General features: G+C 36.4%; 1 protein-coding gene across 2 annotated transcripts in view; it reads left to right on the top strand.

The window, feature by feature from the left end:
• Zyx (lipoma-preferred partner zyxin) overlaps positions 1 to 20000 on the top strand; it is a 167402-nt gene that overhangs the window by 108966 nt on the left and 38436 nt on the right. For both annotated transcript variants that reach the window (XM_067128392.1, XM_067128382.1), the window contains exon 4: positions 754 to 1013. In XM_067128392.1, coding sequence (XP_066984493.1) covers positions 754 to 1013 — 260 coding nt within the window. The remainder of the gene's footprint in view (positions 1 to 753; positions 1014 to 20000) is intronic.

Here is a 20000-nt window from a genome sequence, read left to right as displayed (position 1 = left end):
ATACATACTGTATGTATGTATATGTATATATATATATATATATATATATATATATATATATATATATATATATATATGTATGTATGTATGTATATGTATGTATGTATACATTGTATGACAAATTTTGTATATTATATATAATATATATATATATATATATATATATATATATATATATATATATATATATATATATATATATATATATATATATATATATATATACACACACATTATATAACAAATAAGATATCGCTAATTGCTAATACAGTAAAGGTATTGTGCTGCGGACATTCCATTGTACAGATGCTATGGTGCAGTTCAGGTTTTAAGAAAAACATACATTAGATCACCACTTGGCAAAAGGCCACTAAGCGTAGCAGCCTCAATTATTGCCACAAATAACTGCATCGTTTAAGTAAAACATATTGAAAAGTGGGACTCTTGAGGTCCCTGATTTTAGCTTTATATTCAGAGGTTCTCCCATCCAAGAAAATTCTGTCGTTTGATGCCTGCTGTCTTCAGTTCGCTTGTCAGTCGCATTTACTTCACGTAAGATTGACTTTGACTCTAAAATGGGCATCAGTCAAATTTCGTGGTGCGCCTGAAACAGTTGAAAAGGCAGCATTTTATAATTTCTCTCTCTCTCTCTCTCTCTCTCTCTCTCTCTCTCTCTCTCTCTCTCTCTCTCTCTCTCTCTCTGGCGAATTGCAAAATTCCTTTTTCTAAAATGGAATCATTTTCTCTCGGCAGGTGTGTCGCAGTACACCTCTTACGGCCCTGACGAAGACTTCCCGCTTCCTCCTCCTGACGAAGGCCCACCTCCACCTTCGCCACCCTCTCCCGTATCCTCCTCATACTCGGAACTCCGGAGGGCCACTCCCTCTTCCACGGGGGCACACCCGCAGCAGCACCACAACGGCGCTCCTCCGCAGCATCACCTACAACAACAGCAACAACAACAACAGCAGAGTGGATCCGGCTATGCAACGTACGCTCCTCAGTCACACACTGTAAGTTGATGGATTTTTTACTTTTATTTATTATCCGTCAAAGGTCGATGTCATGTCCCTTTTTCAAGAGCGAAGTGAAGCGCAGAAGGTTTATTCTTGAAGTCTGAATATCAAAGGAATCGCACGAAAAAAATGGAAACGGAGAATTCCTTAGTGTGGTCTGTATGAATGGGCTTTTGAATACAATGAGTTCTTGGGTATTTTAAATCACTTGAGGTGCTCTTGGAATATGCTTCTCCCTATAAGGATCTTTTCTTCTTCTTTCCTTCTGCCTTTTTAATTATATATATATATATATATATATATATATATATATATATATATATATATATATATATATACATATACTATATATATATATATATATATATATATATATATATATATATATATATATATATATATATATATATATGTATATATACTTTACTGTGCAGTGATGCTTACCTTGTACTAAGTACTGTACAGTGAGGTGTTATGGATGAGCGCTTCTTTTGGGAAATTTGCTTATTTTAGTGTGGTTTATTACTTTCTGAAGACTTCCGCTCAGACTCGAAAGTCCCGTTATTTTTTCTCTTCAAAAGGATTTTTCCACTTTTTTGTTTCCTTCCATTTAAGACGTCTGATGAGAGTTAGGAAGATCTTTTAGCGTAATAACGGTAATTATGTGTGTATATATATATATATTATATATCTGTATGTATGTATATATGTAGGCTATATATACAGTGTGTATATGTATGTATATATATATATATATATATATATATATATATATATATATATCAATTATTAACCCACAAGTATCGTTTAATATCTAATTCACTATGCCGTAGGAATAACTTACACCCAAAGGGACTAATAACTGGTAAGTGTGTATGCGTTAGCGGGAATTCGAACAGTGACCTGGTATAGAAACAATAGAATCAGTTATAATTCCCATTAATCAAAGTTATTTTGAAGGTTTAGTGAATTTGATATTAAACTACATTTTCTGCTCAATATTTGTGAATAAAAAATACACGTGTATGTGACAAAAATTCATGTGTATACACACACGCACACACATATATGTATGTATGTGTGTGTGTATATATATATATATATATATATATATATATATATATATATATATATATATATATATATATATATATATATATATATATATATCTATATATAACAGATTTTTGTATATGACCACGACGAAGATGAAACTGTGGAGTCCGTGTATCTAAGAAATTCTCAGGCAAACAACATGCAAGAGAAAAACAGTTACAAATATAGCTTACTTTTACAAAAATGAATTAAGAGTGAATGATTATACAAAAATTTTAGTGTGTACATAGATTGATCTTCAGATTAGGAACATTTGCCTAGGATTAGCCCGAGAAAAGGGCTAACCAAGGAGAAGTTAATGACATTAATAAGAATTACTGATAACCTTAAGTTTCTCTTGCAAATCTTCTGCGAACATCTTTTACAGAATAGGGTCAAGACTAAATAGACCTGGATTTAAACTTAATAATGCAGATTCTACGATGATTCTAGAGACAACATTATTACATCCTTTTATTGTGCTACTGCGGGACTAACAGTTCTTTGTGAGTTTTCACTCGGGTGTACAAAAAAGAGAACTGTTGTTTTTTCCAGCTCTAACTGAATGTTTATGTTAATATATTCTGCCATTTAATTCCTTACTCGTCTGGCCCAAATAAAATGAATCAAAGTCAATTCTTGGGGCTTTATAAAGTTGTTGCTACTCCGTTGACGACAGTTTTGGTAAAGCATTTTTTCCCAATGTTGTATGAAAAAGATAACATTTACATCGAATGTTATCAGTATTGTATTAATGGATTTAAAGCCGGTTAAATAAGGCAAACGGAAATTGTTCTTTTGTTACTTTTATAATAAATGTTTTCACAGCTTTATTGTTGCAAGTATCGAAAATATGAGTTCGACAGCGCCTACCGTGGTACCTATCTAGTGTTCGAATGTTCTCTAATTCGTTACCCGGGGATTCAGGTCAGACAGGACTTTGTAATCACAAGAACATTGAAGAGGATACAGAGGTTTTTGTATTAATGAATATGTCGTCCTGAAAAACAAAAAAACATAAGTGTAGTTACTTGTATTTTATATATATATATATATATATATATATATATATATATATATATATATATATATATATATATATAATACATACAGTATATATAGGTATATGTATATATATATATATGTATGTAATATATATATATGTATATATATATATATTTTTCTTCTTTTTAGCCATCTTCTTCTCAAGAGATATGAAGGACATTATCATTTGTTTTTTACAATAAATGTACATGCATACATACATACACACACAAACATACACACATATGTGTGTGTATATATGTGTATGTAAGTATGCATGTACATGTATTGTAAAAACAAATGGCAATGTCCTTCCCGCCCATCTCTGGAGAAGAGGCTGGTTAAATAATTCAAGAAAAGCTGAAGAATGTAGAGAATCCCAGATTTTAGTGGTAAACGTTTCGCCACCGAGTTTATAACTGTCAGTGTGTGTGTTTGTGGGGGGAGGGGCCGGTGCATATGATTATGAAGCTTGATATGTACATTGAGAAGAGAGTGGAAAACGTATATAATCATGAGAGCAACGCCTTCAATAAAATCAGTAAAAATGACCAGGGAGGCATATTCTGACGTAGTTAAAATAAATAAACTAAAATTACGATTTATTGGATTCTGATGTATCAAGAAGAATGATTTTATGTAGTCTCCTAGAATGTAAAAGCAAAGCTTCACACAGTGACTGTCAAATCTTCGGTAAATCTGAAAAAAAAGAGATGTTTCGAGGAAGAGCACTGAAGTCATCCAGAGCACATGCCCAGCTTTTTAAAAGATCTATGATGTAATCCTTACAAGGCATTTTGTTATTTATTTCTAAATCCTAAATGATTATAGATAAGAGTGGTTAAGTTTCCACGTTCTAAAAATGATGAAGGTTGAAGAATAAGTGAGAAAGAGAACGTAAGAAAATTGGCCTTGTGAGCATCAAAACAAATGAATTTATTTTCCGCTATGTTCAGAGGTAGTATCCAGGTCCTTATTAATAACATTGCACAAGATGCAGCAAGAGTGAAAACAAGCTTCTGGAGATGACTGAAACGGGAGAGAGAGTTATTTGTATTGAATAGAATCTTCTGCACAGGAGGAGGTACGGTAGAGCAGACGGACCCCAAGGTGGCATATTGATATGAGAGAAAGTGTTAGATGGAAGGAGAGATCCCTGAGAGACTGCTTGAATTATGGATAGGAACATTTGTAGCCATGCCAGCCACTCAAATAAAAAAAAAAAGGTTTGACACGACACCGAAAACTAGTTTACAGAGGTGAATGAAACCGTAAGCAGGAGATTTGACAGATAGAACTTTGTGTGGGCCTGCCGAAATGTTTAGAAATATAAGTAATATAAAAGGTTAGATCCCCGAGTCCGGTAATCATTTTAAACCTCTAATGACAAGAGGTGGTTATGGATGGTGTCGTGTATATATATATATATATATATATATATATATATATATATATATATATATATATATATATATATATATATAATATATATATATATATATATATATATATATATATATATATATATATATATATATATATATATATATATATATATATATGAGAGAGAGAATACCGAATCTTACCGTCAGTGAAAGTGGAAAATAATACGTATGAAATAAAGGCTGTTTCCGTGAGGGTGATAATTCTTGAAATTGGGGATCTTTTACTCTACAGTATGCTCCGGTTGCCCTTTACGTTCAAGTCATTGAGAATATAAGGAAACAAATAACGCATTTCTCTGTACTCTTGAACGTGTAGGCTGTCCACAAGGCTCTTGGGTTTAACCCATGTTGTGAGGAAAACTGGGGAGGAGGGTATGGTTGGGAGGGGATGGGTAGCGAGACGGCGAAAGGGTGTGTGCCCTTATTCACAGGGCCATGTTAGGCAGTGCCACAAGGCCACGCACAACCACAGATCTTCACAAGGGGCCTTGGAGAGAGTATCCTCTAGGCTGGGGTCATTGTCACTAGGGGAGCCTCCCATCCTCATCCTTCTTTTGCTCATCCCCCCCTCCCCAGTTCCCTTGCCTCTTTTTTTTTTTTTTTAATGATCTTAAGATTAAGTCGTAGATTGTGGTTGGTCCGAGAAGAGTGACAAGTCCCCGTTTTGTGTTCGCTTTCACCTGCTGTATAAAGCCTATTGGTTTTGATTCCAAAAATTCGTTTCCTATGATTATGGGTACAATTTCCACTGGCATATCCCATATCCTTCTTATTTCTGTTTTCAGGTCTTGTTACTTATCAATTTTTTCCTCTTTTCTTTCTCATCTACTCTGGTGTCCCATGTTATTGCGACGTCAGTGAGTGATACTTACTTCTTGATTTTGTCAATCAACGTCGCGTCACCCTATCTGTTCTGATACCGTAGTCCCATAGGATCTTTGCCTGATCGTTTTTTTATCACTTCCTCAGGTTGGTCTTCGTACCACTTATTACTGCAAACTAGCTGGTGTTTCTTGCACAGGCTCAGTGGAGGGCTTTTGCTACTGAATCATGCCTCTTTTTGTACTGGTTCTGTGCAAACGCCGAACATTCGCTTGCTATGTGGTATATGGTCTCGTCTTTCATATTGCACTTCCTGCATATGGGTGAGGTGTTATTTCCATCAATTGTTCTTTGGACATATCTGGTTCTTAGGGCCTGATCTTGTGCTGCTGTTAGCATTCCTTCTGTTTCCTTCTTGAGTTCTCCCCCTCTGTAGTCGTTGCCATGTTTCATTGCTGGCCAATTCTTTAGTCTGTCCGTGCATTGGTTCGTGGTGCCATTCCTCTGATCTGTTTTCCATTCTCCTGTCTGTATATTTCTGGGTCTTATTATTATTATTATTATTATTATTATTATTATTATTATTATTATTATTATTATTAAGAAAACTACCGCAGTGACGTTTCAGTTGAAACTGTGTATGTATATTTTTCATTGTTTAAGACAGATCCGTAAAATTTAGTAAAGATCAGGATCTTAGTGCAGATTTGGGCATCGTTTTTCACACATAGAAATAACGGATACGTGTATGAAAGTGGTCTTGTCTTTTAGAAATAATGGGAAATGATAGTAGGTTCAAAGGGTACAGCATTCTTAACGCGTACTGGGAATTTTATCAAATTCAGGGCTGACAGCACTGTAGAAATGTAGGACCAAACGGCCAGAAGACCCGAGAAGTTCGGGAGAGCATTTGTGTTCTGACGATCCATCAGATTAAAGTGATGGGTCCAGGTTTTACAGAAGTTCACTTTTCGGCAAGAGATAGTTTTTATCAACCAAATTGTTTATGGATATAAACTACAATTTTTCGGTGATGTTTACTGTTACTGAAAACATCAGAAATACCAATATTAAGTACAGAAATTCAGTAATTATTTTCCAGATGTTTTAACGTGAAGGTAATTTTTTTATTTATGCATGAAAGATGTATTTTATTTATGCACAAATATATCATCCAAGCGCACATACCTAGAGTAGATATCCATAAACCTGTGTCATTGCGTGTAGTCAGTTTAGTTTATTATGTGAGTGTGTTGTCGAAGTTCCTATTAACTAATTGCGTAACAGAGTCAAGCAGGGATGCGTAACAGCCTCGGGAAGACCTGACCCCTCCACCTAAAATAAATCATAGGGAGTGTTTATCTTAATCCTACGCGTTCTGACGTCAATTTAGTCCTACACGCGTTGGTACTTACACCGTATCCCGGTGGCTTCACTTTTCGTAAAAATTCGCTTGTTTGTACCAAGACCGCTTGAATTGTGCAGTGTGCATATAGTATATAGTATATATATATATATATATATATATATATATATATATATATATATATATATATATATATATATATATATATATATATATATATATATATATGTATGTATGATTATTATCACTTTTGTACGTGATTCATTTATCACACATAACCACAGATGAAAAATAAGAAGCGGGTTGTAGGTCCTGACCGGTTTCGACTTTATTTCCAGTTCTTCGTCAATGGCTTGGAAATAAAGTCGAAACCGGTCAGGACCTACACCCCGCTTCTTCTTTTTCACCTGTGGTTATGTGCGATATATATGTATATATATATAGTATATAAGTATATATATAAGTTTGCGTTTCATTTGTCCATAGTTTACTTGAACAGTTTCTGAACCTATAAAAAAAAGTCAGAGACGACATCTTGCTCTTCCCATCATGAGTGAACTAACTGCTCTCCAATGGTGATGATTTCAGACCACCGGTCTCAAGCTGTGTCATCAAGATCCTTGTCATGTTTTGCATCCGTAAATAAAATAGACAACGTTGATGGTCGTCTCCCTTCTACCATGCATTTAGCTCCATTTGTATGTTTTAGTAAAGAACGTTCTCTAGCACAGTACAGGCTAGAAATATTTTGTAATTAAAATATTAGTATTGATTGGACACTTGAAAGTAAGGTCTTATGTACATTCTAGTGTCGTCAAATCTTGTTCAGCTCTGTCTTGAGTAAGTTCAGCTCTGTCTTGAGTAAATTTGCAAAGTCTAACCCCTTAAATTTACATTGTTTTAAACTTTTTTTTTCATTTTTCCCTATTCAAAAAGTAATCGAATAACAAGCCAGATTTGAACCATTTTCTTATTGCAAATCACGATTTTTGCATAATATCATTTCTCTCTCTCTCTCTCTCTCTCTCTCTCTCTCTCTCTCTCTCTCTCTCTCTCTCTCTCTCTCTCTCTCTCTCTCTCTCTGCAGATTCTGTTGCGTTTAGGCAGTTTTGCTTAAAGGCATTCTCTCTCTGTCTGCAGATTCTGTTGCGTTTAGGTAGTTTTGCTCAAAGGCATTCTCTCTCTCTCTCTCTCTCTCTCTCTCTCTCTCTCTCTCTCTCTCTCTCTCTCTCTCTCTCTCTCTCTCTCTCTCGGGGTCAGCAGACACTCCATATTTGTGCAGCTTCACTCTTGGCCCATGGCATGCTGTTACCTCAGTAGGATACACTGTCATTTATTACTTTTTGCTTGATAATCATCCACTGTTGTTATGGTATTGTTCTTTGTTAATTGGTATTTTGTATAAGAATAATTCTGAGAATAAGAAGCCGAACTTTGTATTAGAAGCTGTAGGTTTTAGCGTGACTTATAGTTGGATCGGTAATGCTGCACAGTAATATTCTGTAAGTGTTTTCACTTATTGTAGTTGTTCTTGTTTTCTTAGTGGTTGTTTAGTGCTTGATGTCCTTTTATTTTGTCAAATTCTGTCGTGAGAACCTATGAAACACTTGCTCTACAGATTTTTCTCTTCATTGTAGTACTTTTGAAAAGGTGAAATGTTTGTCGATGTCTACTGGTTTTTAATAAGTGTTTTTGCATTTCTACGGACTCCACCTGAGTTTCTTTTGTGTTTTATTTACTCAACAAAATCAGTGACGCAACATTTGGCTTAAGTTCGTCTTAAGTCCATCTAAAGGATATGTCATATATTTTTTAGTGTAATGTTTGTTTTCCATAATTATGCAACATTTATTTTGTCTCACTATCTAAGGGCTCTCACACTGAGACACGACTAGTACCGAAAGTAATAATTATAGTATACAGTTACACAGCTACATATAAAAAGGAAAGACAGATACACAGATATGTATAAATGTGTATATATATAAATACTGTGTGTGTGTATACAAGATTAAATGAAACCAGAGAGCATGGAAAATATATTTATTTAATTTTCGGTAGGACCATCTCCTTTGAAATACGAGTTTCATTCTGAGGAAGAAGGCAGAGGGTCCCACCGAAAGCTAAATAAATTTTTTCCATGTATTGTGGGTTTTGCTTTATGCATACACTACATACAAACATATATATATATATATATATATATATATATATATATATATATATATATATATATATATATATATATATATACACACACACTCTATAAGGTTTAAGATAATTAAAATACACTATGATATCCAGGAAAACGATATTGTGTAAAATAATAGAGAGCAAAATGTTTTATTCTCACGTATTTATGAGCATGTTCTAAATTGTTGTGGTTTGTGATCCCAATTGACCCCTAGTTGGCAGTTGTGATTGGGTAGTAGATCCAAATGTCGTAACTTGGTCTCGATAGCTCGTGATTGATTATGCATCAGTCTTGGTACTCGGACTGTTTCTTGGATTATTCAGGATCTGTTGTCAAAAACTCATCAAACAATATGGTGTTGTCAAATTGTTTTTGGTTCATGATTAGCCCTAGACATTTTTGTGCTTTGTTTGTGAATGGTTTTGCTCCGTTGGCGTTTAATATTACTCGTCTTTTGCTCATAGGATTTTGCTTTGGTGAGGGTCTCATAGGGTCAGGTGTGGATAGTCAGGGTATTTTCAGGGCGAATGACCGTGATATTGTAGGGCTTGGTTAGTATTATCATGACAACTCTTGAGCATATTTGGGCTTAGTGTGAGCAGCTTTTTTTTTTTTTCCCTCTCTCTGCCAGCTATTCCAACCTTAGTGATACATCTCGACATGAACTCGACCAACTTAACATCAGATTTACGACTGCGCTCCAACCAATTCTACTTCACCCCCAGCGAGGCCCCTAAGCTAAAGGGTTGGTTGCTCCGATGCTTCTTCTCCAACTATTTCAGTCGAGAGCACCTCTCTCCCCTAAACCATTATACAACGAATTCACGACAGCCAACTCATAGTAAAGTTTCATATCAGTTTTGAAAAGGGCCTAAAACGGCCGTGATACTTTTGCAACATCCAGACAGACCGAAACATAGGGCAAAATGCTGGAACCCGAACCAGTCCTACGAGTACAGTGCAGCCTGATCGGCCTCAGAGGAAGTCTCAGTGTTTTCATTCACTTACATCCGCGGAAACCGTCACGGACGGTGCTTGCCTGAACTGATAAGGTTGCTGATTGTGCTAATTGTCCATGTACGATAGATACGGTCATATCGAAAACATCTTAAATTCCTTTGGGAACCTTTCAGGTCAGTTAATTTTTGGACTCGTCTCGATGGCCACCTGGCTGGATTACTAAGAAAAATACTTCATTGCAGTAACTTGTAAAACGTGTCGACAGGAACTCCTAATATCTTGAAGATATCAAGTAACCTCAGAACCCCAAGCATAGCAGATTTTTGGTGCATCAGAGTTATCTCTACCACATATGGTAGATCAAGAGCCCAGGCATTGTTTTGGAAAAAGCCTTCAAGCCCTAAGTACGTTGACAGCTTTCCCTTTGGGCAGAATGATGTTAATGCTGCCATAACAGTGGCACTTAAACAGGTGCAGTCCTGAACGGGCATATAGCTAAGAGAATAAATATTTACAGTTTCTGTTGAATTCTAAAATTGGTGAAATATGGTTCTGATAGCTTTTTACGTGATTAACGAATTTGTTAATCATTTCTTTGGGAAACTGGTAAAATGAGTGGAAAACAGTGATATATAGTAACAAACTTTTTTTTTACTTGACTAAACTAAGGATGCTGGATCCTACGTAAACCTCCCTCCCGTCGTTAGGGGAGGGGTTTGTAATGGGTTAAATTAATCAAGCATTTACGAAGGAAATAATTTCCTTGTTATTGATCAAAAACTACTTCAACATTCATATTTCACCACTTGGAATAAACATTAGTGATTTCCAAAGATTTTTACACAAGACATTAGACTTTCCACTTTGACCTTTTATTGCAGTGGTTTTAGGACTAACATGTTTAAAAGTAATAATTCTCCATATTTTTAATAGTGCCACAATTCAAGTTCGAAAACTTTAATTTTTACACAATGTTACGACCAGTATGCCACTAACCCTTAAAAATCTCAATGTCATTGTATCCTTGTCTGCTTGAAAAGTTATGTGACTATCAGCCTGGCAGATGAGAAGCCAACCTCCCTCATTTCTTTGATATTTTGAACTTTGTAACCTCAGGAATCTCAAAAATTGTTAAAATTAACACGGCACAAATCGTGTTACAATGGAGGTAGAGTTGTTGCTGCGTTGCTATATGTTTGATTGTATACACGTTGTTTGAGCTCTAGCACTTAGCCACAGTGCCAAGGTGCATCAAATCTTATGCAGATGTTTCAAGATTGCTTCCATGTTCCACTTTGGCAACATCATCAAGTCAGGGTTCTTGGTGGGCTGTTTCGGCGTTTGAAAAGAATACCGGAGATTGTAATTTTGGTCATGAGCTTGCTGATATTAAGACCTGCAGACAAATACAGATAAGCACAATTTGATTGTCCACAGTACCTCAAGAATTGCGCGCATTGCGATTTCAACAGAATGTCTTGAGACTCAAATGTATCTTGGTGTCAAATGATTAACACCCCACCCTCTCTCTCTCTCTCTCTCTCTCTCTCTCTCTCTCTCTCTCTCTCTCTCTCTCTCTCTCTCTCTCTCTCTCTCTCTCTCTTTGCGAATCTCATAATTGAGAACTTGTTCTTAATGAAGCTGTGAGGCTCTTTAATTTTACAAGCACTTGATGCCACTTTTGTTTATTAAGTATACAGTTGTTGCAGACATAGTTTTTGTTTTTATTTACGTATACATATACTTTGATTGGGTTATGATCACTTCACTCTCTTCAGTAATATATATATATATATATATATATATATATATATATATATATATATATATATATATATATATATATATATATATATATATATGTATGTATGTATGTATGTATGTATGTATGTATGTATGTGGGGGTCTATATGTTCGTGCATGTTTGTGCGTGCTTGTGCTAACAAGTGCATTATTTACATAAGGTACATAAAAATTGAATTACATATTCATTAAAACTACCATATAACAGCCATACATAAACAAATGATTAATTATATCGAGCTAGCCACACATGCACTACATATACAGTTTCCCACTTGGAGAGGAAGAACGCAATTTCATGAAGCACATAATCAGCCAAAATGGAAACCTATCTAAATTGCAGCCCTCTCCTCAACATCATCAGCCGGCGCGCTCTATCTTTTGTCTTATCATCGCTGAATGAGGAACACCATGAGGAGGAGGCCACGCAGGGATTAAAAAACACGAGAGGGAGAAGCGTGGATAATAAAAAGAAAATCAGGGTGGGACAATGAGAGTAATGACCTATAAACCTAAATAAAAGTTCTGGTTTGGTTAAATATACATACACATGCACTGGTATATTTTATGCTTGCTTATATACACATAAGCACTGACATTTGTAAGGCTGGTAATCTCAGTTCTGACCCTTTAACAAATAAAAAATGCATGCTGTCGCAAGAACACATACAGACATCAACACACACACACACACACACACACACACACACACACACACACACACACATATATATATATATATATATATATGTATATATATATATATTACTGAAGAAAGTGGAGTAATATCTCTCTCTCACATTATCATCAGGCTACTGGAAATTTAAAGAATTCTTAAAGTTTCCTTTTTCATCTACTTGGGATTTATACCTTTTGTGCTTCAAGTGGCTGATTACGTGTTTTGAAGATGAAACGTTTCGATAGAAACATTGAAATTAAAGTATCGGAAATCTAGGAGGACATAGTTTAGGATAGATATGGGACAACCCATATACTCCAACAGACGATGATTTCCACAGTGATTTTCTCTCTACAGAAATATTTGTCTAACCGAAAGACTTAAGAAATGATGAATAACCAGAGTTCAAAAGAAAAGACATGGAAGGGTAAAATGAAAGGATAATCAGGTTAGAGCAATGATGTCACGCTATTACAAAAATTACTACCACCAACAGGACAACTTCTCTGTTACAGCGGTATGAAAAAAAAATCCTTTCACCTATTAAAACTAATAACTTCTACCTCTTGGTTTCACTTTTGAAAGCACTCCAACTCTGTCAGATCATTGCTCTAACCTGATTATCCTTTCATTTTACCATTTCATGTCTTTTCTTTTGAACTCTGGTTATTCATCTTTTCTTAAGTCTTTCGGTTAGACAAATATTTCTGTAGAGAGAAAATCACTGTGGAAAGCATCGTCTGTTGGAGTATATGGGTCGTCCAAGGTGTTGCATTATGTCAAGGTTCTTTGTGCCCTCGGCTTTGTGAGGTCAGGTCTTGCCCCCGAGTTTTGTTTTCACTTTAAGTATTTGTTTTCTTTTTTGCATTTTTGTGTAGAAGCTCATTATTGTATAATGCTCGTTTAGGTTTTCATTATGGTGTCTAGTGTCTGTGTTTGTTAGTGTATTACTAAAAATTATTTTAGATTTTTTGATAAGCCTCTCATGTATCACCAGAGGGAGAGAATCGTTCTTATAAAAATATAAATGCAGTTTAATAACCATGACAGCGCGTTGATATTTAATAATTTTATTTCAAGACCAATGCTTAAATGTTGCATAACCATTCTTCATAAACATCTTGGATCGTGCATCCCTATTCGTTCATCTCAAGTAGTGTCCATATGCATCAGCAGTATCATCATTACCATTACCATCCTTCAAAAGTGGGTGGGATCACTAACGTCATCATTTCGTCACGACAGTCATCTCCAGAATAACCAGTAAAAAGAAAGGAAAACGTTCACGTCATAAGTTACCTCATGAGGTCCAGCCAATGGGCGTGGGCACATCAGGAGGGTGGGCGGATGCTGTCGGGGACCATGTGGTCTAGGGAGCCACCTGTAGTCAGTCGAGGTGTTGTGCGCGCTCGCGTTTGATGGTGGAAGCGTGGTGTTGCAGTGGTGGTGTTTTGTACTGAAAAGGGCCTTGTGCCGAGTGCCTCAGGTGGGTTGTGCGATTCATGAACTCCTGTTGTAAAGAAGGATAATTTTCTGTATAAAGGAAGCGTTGTCGTCTGTTCATGTGATTATTAGGGGCACAGGGAAAGAGTTCGAATTTAGCATCCGTGCATGCTGTCTCGTCCACACACTTGTGGTGGGGGTAGTGGCGGCATTTCTGCCATCCTCCTCCCTCTCAGTCCCTTTGACCTTATATGGCAGAAGAGGCGGAGGCGAATAAAAAAGGGAGACATTCTTCTCTTAATACATTCTCGACCAATGCCACGATCGTACATATTTTGCAAATTCATCTACAAGCTTATTTACGTAGCACTCCCCTTTGATTCACCTACGAAGCCAGATTGGCACCGCGTTTCAGTCTCGAATTGTACGACAAACACGCGTTCCTCGGGTCTTGTTATTGTTGTCGAGATAGGGTTTGCGAGTGGGTTAAGGGGTTTGGAGTTCTGTGCCGATGACTCACTCACTTATTGTAACCTCAGGTTGGCATTGGAGCTCCACAGGTTGATGGGTTGACTAGACAGGTAAACCTGTCTGTGTCTGCTGCTGTCTCCTCTGCTTGGTGTTCAGCTGCTTGTCTGCGGCTGCTGATGCTGCCTTAGCTGCTACTTGTGACCTGTGGGGTGTGCTTTGGTTACCATGAGAGAGAGAGAGAGAGAGAGAGAGAGAGAGAGACTGGTAAAGTATTTTTCTAGTTTGTGAATTAAGAAAAGGAAGGAATGAAAAGGTTACTAAAAACCAATTGGCAAAGTATCTTGTATGTATTTTGTCAACAATGTTTTAATTGTACCAGTGAATACAGAATTTTAAAAGTTGTGTTTGCCTATACCTCAATTTTTGAAACCAAATAAGAAAAAACGAGCTCTATACAAGGGGCTTGCCCTTGAGTGAAGAAGAGAAGGAAGACGTCGCAGTTAGATTTTGTCGGATATTGGGTTACAAACTTGCAAGTGAGGACATCATCATCATCATCATCATCATCATCATCCTTTTAATTGGTTGAAATTTAGATGACCACGATGTTACGACAGTGATGATGCAAGTAGGCCGTTTCAGGTTTAATAGGACATCCAGATGTCTGTGATTTCTTTTCAAACTTCATAATGTTTATGATTTGTAACAATTTCCAGTTTGGTACGACGGGAATTGCACTTTCACCGTCTGTTCATAGCCTGTCGCCAAATGTTAATGATGGATTGAATTTAATTAATTTCTCGAGAGGTGGACCTTTTGCTATGGAATGGTTGATTAGATCTTGAGCTTTGTAGCCATAAATGTTTCCCATTTAATTTGCTCAATCTCAAGACTTCGAAAACATACGTTCGATGGCAGTATCCGACGGGGGTTATCTGTTCTATCAGTGTAGGATTCCATCCGCAGACGGACAGATAACCGGATCTTATGAATAAAATGCGCTCTCAGGGTGTTGGGGTTGGGGTTTGCGGAGGTATGCCCCCTTAAATGTGTGTGTGTGTGTGTGTGTATAGTATATGTGTGTACTTCCCTTTTGTTTAAAAATAGCCTGTTTAAAATCTTTATCGCTTTGTTAACCAGCGTAAAACTGGTTCTTTGAAAGAAAAGTGACTGTTATTCTATCTTAGGTCTTACCTACTTGAGACAGGGGTATTTCTTCACTAACGTTTGTTCCTTTGCACACTGGATATCATTTAGCATCATTCGGAAAGCCAGTATACGAATAAAAATTTTCAGTATGCTTACGAATAAAAATTTTCAGTATGTATACGAATAAAAATTTTCAGTATAAATTGAGTCTGGGCTTCAATTTGATCATCTTGATTTGAACATTACTTACGGATAGTGTCCTATATAAAATCCTCCTTGCAAGGGGAAACAAGCGGGGTTTTGTTTTTGTGACAACTCGATATATTTTGTATTTATCCGATTTACAACTTCTTATGGTAACGCTACGGTGCCCTAAAGGGGTGAGTGAGAGGTATACCTTACACCGTGCGTATTTGCCTAAGTTTAGACTTTAATAATGAGACTATTAAAAGGTAAGGTAAGAAGTACTGAAAATATGATTCAATCTAATTTTGACCTTCATTCGAATGGAAAAATGTTTTCCAAAGATTTGCCCGGTCAGTTACATTCAGAGGGTATTCAAAAGTGTAAAGGGGTGGGGTTCTTCACACAAAACTTTTTCAAGAGTAGTAAAACCTCGGTTCTTTAAGTGCAGGGTTATATTTATATCACTCAAGTGGACAATGCTTGTAATTAAATCGAAGAAAGTTGTCCACTTGAGTAAAATGGAAGAGGAAGATATAAATCTAATACTGGACTTGTGTGTGCGTGTACGTGATGTATAGTGCAGAGGTATCACAGGAAAAAATGAAACACCGAGTACAAATCATGACCGGTTTCACATTTAGTTTTCTGAGACATCTTCAAGTAAAGAGTAGCGTTATATTTATGAAACAACGAGAAATGGATTAAAAGATGTCTGTAGTTTAGGCTGGCCCTACGCTATCACCGGCTCTTGCTCTTGGGCACTCTGTAAAGATTAAAAGATACATAGGGGTTATGTAACATACAGAAGCAGGTCATGTAAACTTGAAGAATCTTCCAGAAGTCTGGGCAAAAGGTCGAGATTGGGAGCCTGCCTCGCAGTTCCAACAGTCTTGGTAGATTTCACTGTGTCTCTTCATTTAATTAAAGCGAATTCTATCGTATTACATTTGGGCGGCCGCTGCTCTTATAGAGGATGCGTGACAGATTCCAGTGGACACGATGATTGGAAACATATATGTGATGAAAGATAGCCGAATTTTGGTGTCCGTATGTGACTGAACGTTATGTTTAATTATTCTCTGAAAAGGATACCCAGTGAAGTCTGTAAAAGTTTTATTACAGTCGATATAAGGGATTTTATATACACAAATATCTGGCATTTTGTTTTAGCTGATCATCAACTAACCCTTTGTTGTTAATACTGGGATAGTTGAAAACAAAAGGATTGGCACGTCGTAGGGTTTTGCTTAACTTTTCAATGATATCCAGATTCGGGAATTTGATTTATGAATAACTGCTTTATAAGGTTGTCTAGTGGGGCAGATAGAAAGTTTGGCTGGATTTGTAGAGTGCTGTTTCTATTCATGTGGCTGTGGTAGTTTAGAGGTGATAGTAGTTTATTAAGCAATTCTTCAAATATGAGTTGCACCTTATATAGCACACGTACTTCAGTATTGCTATAGTGGTGTTCATTTTGATCACCTTCCCTCTCCTTTCATTAACATTTCGTTGTATGACTTCAGCAAGGTCCCACTGTCATTTTAACATTTTACATCTTGCCTTTTATATCAAATGGAAAATAAGATAGAAATGGGTAACCTGTTGATAGAATAAGTTCTTTATGAATAAAAAGAACAGTGCAAAAGGAGGTAAAGGTTTTAGAATAATTATGGATTGTTCATCGAAGCTTGTATAAACTGAAGGGAAACCAGCAAACGACAGTGTAGCATGTTTTTTTACCTTTAATTTTCTTTCTTTTTTTTTCACGATAGCTGAATTACTTGACTGTTGGACGAAATTGTCCATGAAGTCTCCCAGGAGGAAGAAGAGTAAAAAAAAAAAAAAAAAAAAAAAAGTATGTGCTAAAAGTGTGTTGTTTTGGGTGACATGGAAAGAATGAAAGAAAACACGCTGAAAATATAAGGAGTTCTGGGAAAAGCATAGTGGAATACCAAAAGGGGGTTCCTTTGCAGAGTTTTCTGAGGATGAAAAATAGCGACTTTCATATCCAGGATGCAATTAGGGGCAAGACGATTGAAATGAATGACAGTGTGTGAGGGTAACGAGTTATTGACATTTATTTTTACCTTTTACTTATTGCTTTGGAAGATTTAGTGAAGTGCACCTACAATTCTACACTCCAGCTGGATGCTGGGAAAAGAAAATAATAGCATTTTCCCACTGCAGTGTGAACAAATCGCCATAATGACTGGGACTTAGGGATTACAGCTCCAAACCCAGTGTTGATATTGTAGAAAAAATAAAGAAGGGTACAATACCAAGTCTTGGGGTTATGAATGTGCATGGATGTTGTGCAGAAGAGGAGAAATGTATGATAGTTGATTTCTGTAAGAATGAAAGCTGAATGTTCTAGCACTTAGTGAGACAAATGCAAAAGGGCATTGAGAGCAGGGATGCAAGTAACAGTGGGATGTTGTCATGAGAGTGAAAGGGAATATTGTTGAGCCACTGTGAAATCTGTGCCTGCTTGGGTTTGGAGAATATTGAGAGGATGGTTGTAGCAGGTGACTTAATTGCAAAGAAAGGTTACAAGCATGTAGTTTCTGTAGTAAATGAGAATGGAGAGTCTTGTGGTATTGTGATTGAGATGAGCTAGATTGTTAGAAATTTATGGTTTCCGAAGAAGGTTTTTAAGTATACTTGCATAGGATAAAATGGTGAGGTAAATAATTACTAGAGTAAGGGCTAGTACAGAATAGGTAGAAGAACTGGTTAATGGAAGTAGTGGAGAGAAACGGAGCTGGTGGATGTATGAGTATACCTGATCATCATTCGATTGAAGCATATGTTAAGTTAGATCAAAGTACTGGTTGGAGAGGAATGGGTGAAAGTGCTTCTGCAAGCATAAGACTAAGTGAGTTTGATAAGAAGGAAGTGAAAAGAGAAGATAAGGAAAAATGGATGAAATTTGGATGTGGTTAATGACACACATGCATGGAGTAGATGAGAAGTACGTAAAATTCTTTGAGGGAGTGTTTGCGTTTGTGGGTATAGAAGGGTAGAGAGAGGTAATAAAAGCAGTATGTGGTGTGATGAGAAATTAGATGTTTAGTGAAGGGTAGAGAAATTATTTGATATGCAGTCACTTAACAGAAAAGATCATGCACAGTTCATTAACTTTTAGGAAAAACCATTACAGGGAAGTAAATGGAGAGAGAAAGGTTAAGGAACAAATGGATCTTTGAAATAAACCAAACAAATGGAGAGACGCTGTCTGAATTGAATGCAGTCTTGGGTTGATGAAATGATTTTGAAGATTTTCTGTGTATGGAAGATAGAAGGGAGGCAGAGCTAAATGATGCAAGAGAGGGAAGATTTATTGTAAGTTTGAAAACGCTTAGGGAAGAAACTGTTGAGGATATAAATAGGGCAGTTAAGAGGTACAGGAAGGGAAAGACACCGGGAGTTGATAGTTACAAGAGAGATTCAGTGGCTTTCCAGGATTTGTGAGGTATTTTTTGTTGCGGAAAAGGTTCAGAAAGAATTGACTGAATGAATAATTGTTCCATTTTATTAAAGTAAAAGTGATAGAGGCAACTTAAAAATAATAGGGTCTCAGTATTATGAAGTGTACCAAGGAATGTGCATGTTTTTTATGAGGAACAATCCAGCTCCTTTAAAACTTTGCCACAAGACTACCAGCAATGCCATCTTTGTCTCTGTAACTTTTCTTTGAAATTAAATCACAATCCAGGCATAGATAGATGACAGAATGCTAGATTAGAAGAGGGTGCATGGAAAATGTCTATTGTATGACATGCATGAACCGGCAGAAAGCTTACAATAGAATTAGAGAGGCAGTGTGGATCAGTTGTTGAGGATGCATGGGAAAAAGATAAGTTATGGAGACCAGTTAAAAATTGTTTTGATGGAAGTTATTCTTGCATTAAAATGTGTCGACAGGAAAGTGACTGCCTGGTGTAAAGGTGGGTCTTAGAAGAATGTGTGATTTATCTGCATGAATGTTTAATATCTTTACGGGTGAAGCAGTTCAAGGAGTACAACAGAAATGAGATGCAGGTGAAAAGTTGAAGGACAAAAATGAGCACTGAATAGTTCATGTTTGCTTTAGATTCAGTACAGATTGAGGATAATGAAGAGGGGATTGTTGAAGCCGCTCTCTGTTATGGTTGTGAAGTGTAGATTCTGATTGTGAATAAAAAAAAAAAGGGTTGAAGTTGCTGAGGTGAACTTTGGATAGTATTTGTAACATAAGATTGAAATGGTTAGAAATATGGCGATACCTAGAAGTGGTATGAAGGTTTTTGTAGGTTAAGTTAAGTATACCTTAGTTTTACCAGACCAC

Source organism: Macrobrachium rosenbergii, chromosome 3, assembly GCF_040412425.1.
Source record: "Macrobrachium rosenbergii isolate ZJJX-2024 chromosome 3, ASM4041242v1, whole genome shotgun sequence".
Classification (NCBI taxonomy): Eukaryota; Metazoa; Arthropoda; class Malacostraca; order Decapoda; family Palaemonidae; genus Macrobrachium; species Macrobrachium rosenbergii.
The sequence above is the reverse complement of the archived record's forward strand: the minus strand, read 5'-3'. Positions and strand labels throughout refer to the sequence as shown.